Source organism: Macadamia integrifolia, chromosome 13, assembly GCF_013358625.1.
Source record: "Macadamia integrifolia cultivar HAES 741 chromosome 13, SCU_Mint_v3, whole genome shotgun sequence".
Lineage (NCBI taxonomy): Eukaryota > Viridiplantae > Streptophyta > Magnoliopsida > Proteales > Proteaceae > Macadamia > Macadamia integrifolia.
The window spans coordinates 15881370-15887869 of NC_056569.1; the positions used below are offsets into that span (position 1 = coordinate 15881370).

The following is a 6500-nucleotide window of genomic DNA, read 5'->3' on the forward strand; positions in this document are numbered from 1 at the left end:
TCAGCATTACTGATCCAACACGAACATGTAGATGATCCAATATTCACAACTCGTTGGATGCTTCGAACTCTTCAGCGTGATTTGTTGAACAAGCTCAGGCTCAGGACCTTCTCTTGAAGAGCTCACTCTCAAATTCTTCAATCCTCTAATGCCTAGGGAAAAGGACAAGCTTAAGGTAAACTTCGATACCGAGTATGATCATCTGCTGGGATTGTTTCGTTCATCCTTCCTTTCCTCAGTGAAACACAAAGCAGTACAACGTTCAGGAGATAACAAATCTCCAATGACAAGTATTAACATTCCCCTTGCTCAAGAGAGGCAGTTGATCCACTGTGCTTCTGAACTTCAAGAGACAGGAGTCATTTCCAAGGAGAGAGATGATCGCCAACTGCTCGAAATCGAATTCAAGGATGGTGTGTTAGAAATCACTCTGCTATACCTTGATGATAACACCGTTCCACTTGTTTAAAATTTTGTGGCCTACGAACAGTGTGATCGAGATGCAGAGCCTTACTTTACCAACTATTTCATGTTCTTTGACAGCCTAGTAAAACAACGGGTGATATTGAGATTCTACATAAGCATGGGAATATTGATCATGTTTTGGGAAGTGACAAGGATGTAGCCACCTTTTCAATAAGCTTTGTCTAAGATTTGGATACCTGCTACTTGGGAAAACAAATGAAGGGGATAAATGCTTTTTACAAGGCTTACTATGCGACCAGATGGCATCTTTGGTGTACAAACTTGATCTGCGATTATTTCAGTAGTCCATGGACATTTCTTTCGCTTCTTGCTGCCATTGTGTTGCTGCTGCTTACAGCTTCCCAGAGCTTCATGGCTGTCTATGCTTATCTTCGTCCACCGTCACCACCACCAGCATAGCTATCACTATCTTCACTACAGATCATATTCCTCCTTTTCAGCCCTCAATGGTGTTTTTTCATTTCAATAGAATGGTACAGATTGTTTTGTAGCTTCAGTTCACAGTGAAACAGTTAACTGAAGAAAAATGTTTTGAAACAACAGAAAAGTGAAGCCTAGAAAGCTCTGGGAAGCTGTGACAACAAAAACAGTTAAATGAATTGAGTCACTACAGTTAATCCTCTTTCCCATGCTTCTGACTCAGTTCTCAAGTACATTAGTTTTGTGCCTTCTCTTTCTCTCTCTCTCTCTACACACACACACACGTAAGTATATTATCCTTATCTGTGATCTTGTTTCAATTCAAAGGTTTGTGCAGGTAACATGGGTCTTCTTCTCAAGGAATTCTATATGCCAGACTGAATAACAACGGCAGAGTGCTTGGAATAAAACTCAAATTCACTTTGTAGTACATCTTTCTTGTATCGAGTGGACCATCTGAGATTTAACTATCATCTAAGATAGTTCCTGTAGAAAAGATGACCCTAAACAGAAGATGAGAAATTAGGCTTCTGAAAGGAAACTTGAAGATCTGAAGTCTGGTGGGATCTGGCCAAAATTTTGTACTGGCTATTTACAGCCATGATAAAGGGAGGGTGGAAAGCAACGAAGAACGATTATACAGCAAACACCTCAGAATGTAGAGTCCTAAAATTTCTTCTCTAATGTTGGAAGATAGACATGGAATAAGAGTCGAAGTCGCCTTTAACAAGAAAACACTGATTGAAAGGAACAATAATAGAGCTGGCATGAGAATCAATAGTTGGGGGTGGGGGGGAATTCCAAATTATAATTGTACAATACCATCTTAACAATAATGGAGCTGGAATGAGAAAGCTGTTGTAGGGTGTTTCTTCCCCTCCAAATTTCAAACAAGCTCAATCCAAAAAAGACTGTTTCAATGCTTTGCAGAAATATTCTTTAAGATCCAACAAATAGCAGCTAATTTTATCCTTAATAAAAATCACGAGAAACTTTCATTGCCATGCCACAAGGTACACAGAGGAATCTAACTAGGTAATTCCAAAACCTAGCTAAATATACATATATGAATCCAAGGAAATGGGTAGAATATCCATAAGCTATAAGTACTATCTACCACACAAATTGAAGGGCCTAATAAAACACAAGTAAGACAGCAATTCAACTTTCCAGTTCAAGACCCTTGAAATAAACTTTCAAGCAGAGGCCGTTGCTTCTTCCAGCAACTGCTTCACCTTTGTGATGTAATCATTCATAGCTTCCTCCTTTGATTTTCCTGGCAACAAGAGTAATTTTAATTAGCCTGTCACAGATTATAAAAGGAACAAAATTCAAACAGATCACTAAATGTTTCTGCACATGACATTTTTAGGCTAAGGCATACCTTCCACTGCCTTCCATGCATCCCACTTTGCCTTCTCCGCCAAATTGAACATCCCAGGTCGGCCTACAAAGAACGCATCAGAACTTAAAGCTAAGCAAACAAATTTATCTAGTTTAATTTCCTTGTGGTAGGAAGTTAAACGTACTGGTATTCACTGGTCCAACAGTTGCTTGCTTGTAAAGCCCATACAGAATGAGCTTGTTCTCGTTAGATGTACTCGGAGGTAGAGTCTTTGCTTTCACAGCATACTCCTCAAACTCTTCCTGCAAGAGGCCCAACAAGTCCTTTGGTGATATTCTTTTTGTTGAATGTGATAAAAACAGTTCAACCAAAAAAATAAAAAAAGGAGCTAAAAGCAGCAAATACAAGGTTGTTTACAGGAATGTATAAAGATCTTAAGTTTACAAAAATCACATCATAAAATTCATTATAGAGATTAAAGAACATGATTCAGAACCGCTTAAGGGTGTGGCAGAACAATCCAATTCCCCTAACGTTAGGTTCTCATTATATCTATGGTGGGCTAGCCATCCCTCCATTACAATAGTTGACTCCCACTAAAGGTGATACTGTTGAATCGTTATGGATCCAAAGTACAATACATTTCCAAGATAACAAAGTTTCAATTTCCAATTATATTTGTGGCACAGAGGCAGTCCTTTAAGAAATTAACATTTTGGAAATTAGGCACAAAGATATGGAATTTATGATTGGGCACACAAGCTGGATGAGTTCTTTGGTGGATTTATTCTGAGTCCTGAAAGATTGTAGGAAGAGGGCAAGTTGAAGACAGAGAACAACAGAAAATCCCATCAAGATCAATAAAAGTGAACTAGAATCGACAAAAAATAAAGTCAAACAAGCCCATTCAAATAGCCAAATTAAGATGATGATGATTTTCTGAACATTAAAACAAAAGTTTCTACAGAACCCAAATTAGATAACAATGAGACTTATAATTGGACATAGCTTTCACCGGAAGCAAAAAGACAACTCCATTCAGATATTCTCTATCGATAACTCATCTGAATAATTAGAAGTCCAACAATGGAAGGACTGATTTTTGCTATTAATGTATTTTCCATCAAACAAAGCTAAGTTATAATCAAGGTTAGGGCTCAGAACTAACTCAAAGCAGAATTTAGCAAGAGTATTTACTTTCAGAGACTTGCAAGAAACCAATAACTCTTCTACAACTCCAACTACATCCTTCTCTGTTTACTCAAATTTCAATACTCATTGCAGAAAAATTAGTATGGGAAGACATGAAGTTGAGAAGCAGGACAGATCATAGAACTTGGATAGCTTTGAAACTTATCTGCTCAGGATAAAAAAAAAAGGGGGCAATTTATGATTATCTGCCAATTTCATACCTTTGGCAGAAGATCTGATATTTCAATTCAGAGATCAGATGGAAGGAAGACAGGTCTTGAGAAGAACAGCCCAGAATTTTCAGATTTCCCACAAAGATCCAATCTTTTATGCATCATCATTTCAAATATCAGAAATGAAAAGGGAAATTGAATAACACATGCCAAGAGATTGATTCAGAGAAACAAAGTAGATAGTTAACTCAACACCATAAAGACTAAAGATCTCACCACTAACAGATCTAAACATAATCTATCATACAAGGTTAGATTCAAAATTAAACATTTAAAACTTCAATTTTCATGCATGGATGAATTGATTGAAGAAGAGTATATGAAAAACAAGAGAGACTGCACAAACCTTCAAACCCATGTTTTTCTTTGGTGTTCTTCTTCACTTAGCTTCTACCAGGGAACCGAAGTGGAGGCTATAGATAGAATGGGTTATACCAAATCCTAATATAGATGCGGAGATGCCCAGCCTACCTGGTGATTCTTCTAATATGTAGGTTGGGTTTGCTAACCTGTCAGCTTGAATCACCGACGTGACACTCAATGAGTGGTGAAAGCTAAGGTTTCCAACCCGGACCCGGTTCAAAGTTCAAACTAAAACTTAGATTTGCAATTAATTTGGGAGGTAATTAGGTATAGCTTAGATCACGGTTTATGAGCCAATGTGTTGGTTTACATAAAAAGTCAATAAATGCTTCATGATTTTTGGGAAAATTACATTCCTTTTATGCTTATTTCATGCAAAGAGGAGAGAGAGAGACAAATGGTGCTATTTTACCCTTGTTGGACAGTAATTATTTCATTAAAATATAAAAAAGTTCATGTACAGAAACATTGAGAAGTATCAATTTCATGACTTCTCGTAATAAATAGTGAAGATAATATTTCCTACTCAAGAGTGGATAATATACTATTAACTTCATCTCTCTCTCCTCAGTGGCAGAGAAGTCATTTCTTACAAGGAGGAGAGAGACAGAAATTGGAAAGCCTCTCTAAATGGTATTCCAAATTATTAAAAAACAACAGGTCCCTAGGATTTTCTTTAAAGAAAATCTTTTGATATCTCAAATTTAACCCCAACACAATATATGGTTGGTCCAACCAAACCCAATTTAACCCACCCAATCCTGAGGAGACCCTGTCAACCCATTGTTTAGTCAGTAGAACGGTTTAGCAATAAATGGAGTTTCAAATAATTGTTCCAATTGGTCTTTCTAGATTTTAATTTATTTGCCTTGTTCCCAATTTAATAGACAGAGTGCTTTGGTTTCATCGCCTTTTCAGGTGTTGAATTAGGAGGACTTATGAGCGGTCACGTTGTAGAGAACTGGTTGCTTGACGGAAACAAAGAAAAATCATTATCTTTACTAATATTTTAATCTCCAAGATGAAGCGTTTCTATGGACGCAATTTTCAATTTAACGATGACAGCTCCTTTCGTTTGGTTCATGCCATGTTATTCCTTTTCTTTTGGTAATAGTTCACGCTATTCTTATTCATGCCAAACGTAGTGTTTTTTTTGCTCGATGCTCCGCTTGTTTCGGTATAAAATAGTTAAAAATGAAAAATGTTATTTTAAGGGAGGGGATCGCTGCTTGGCTGGTTGGCCTTTGCATAAGCATGGTTTTTCTAATAGGAGTGAGATTTTTCATTTCATAGGGCAAGGTAGACATTTTATTACGGTTATGTTATCGCATGACTTGCGTAAAGGAAAGTTTTTTTTTTCGATAGAAATGGAGCTTTACTAAGAAGAAACGTGTGTACAGCCTGGCATCTCAGACTCACAAAATTTAGATAGCCAGGAAATGGAGTATGGCCAAATTGTTCTACAAACAACAGACAGAGCCTTCCTAGCAAGGGCATCAACAACAGTGTTTATAGCCCTTGAAATATAACTGAAAACAAGAGACTCAAAAGAGTTCCTGAGATGTAAGATATTAGTGATAATCGAGGAGATATCCAATGGAGGTAGACGAGTGCCATCTTTAAGTAGATCCGCCACTTCTTTGTTGTTCGTTTCAACCTGGAGCTTATCATATCCCTGTTAAGCAGCATGAGAAAGGGCCCCATCTGATTGCTAAGGAAAGTCACTTGGTCATATAGTGTGTGATATCATATGGAGTAGTAGTTTAGTAGTTGTGTTATCACATGTGTCAGTTATAGAGTAGTGGTGAGTTATAGTGACTTAATATGATTATTTTAAGGAAAATTTACAATGCCACCCCTTAGAGAATGCCACTATTAGAAAATTTACATGTGTCTCTTGCATAATACCAAATTACGCTTAGCCTTTGATTGCCGTACAGTAAGGGTGTCAATTCTGAGCCCGAACCGGTAGGCCCGACCTGAATCGACCTGATTAATAAACGTGAGCCCGACACATTTATTAAACAAGTGTTCACGGTGTAGGTAACTAGCCAGTCGGGCGCCTGATTGAACTGACACATTTATATGCCTAAATTGAATTGACTCGTTGTAGCCCGACCTAGCCCGATCCCTTTAATACTATATAAAATTCCTATTTTGCCACTACTAGTAAGAAACTAATTAAACTTTCTTACACTTTACTTTGTAATAAGATTTGATTTAATTAACCTTTATTTTGTAAGTTGTAATGGTCACAATCTCTGTTTATTTTATTTTATTTTATTTTTTCATTTTTAAGAACAACCATAATCTCATATCACTTCTCTTCTTTATTAAAGATTCGCATCACCTGTTTCTGGGCCTTCAACAAACTTAAGAAAGCACAGTTAAAGTCCGTTTAGACTTAAATAGGACCGTAGCCCAGTTAAGGCTCATTAAAGGAAGCCCGATTAAACGGGCTT

At 37.2% G+C, this 6500-nt stretch overlaps 1 protein-coding gene across 1 annotated transcript; it reads right to left on the bottom strand.

Annotated features, from left to right (window-relative positions):
* Positions 1 to 1870: 1870 nt before the first annotated feature.
* On the bottom strand, positions 1871 to 4177 carry LOC122058917 (acyl-CoA-binding protein-like). Its single transcript, XM_042621630.1, has 4 exons — positions 4022 to 4177; positions 2436 to 2553; positions 2291 to 2353; positions 1871 to 2182 (listed from the first exon to the last, which is right to left on the bottom strand). Exons 1-4 carry the CDS (start codon positions 4031 to 4033, stop codon positions 2103 to 2105), a joined length of 273 nt encoding a protein of 90 aa, XP_042477564.1. The 5' UTR covers positions 4034 to 4177; the 3' UTR covers positions 1871 to 2102.
* Between the last annotated feature and the right edge of the window lie 2323 nt (positions 4178 to 6500).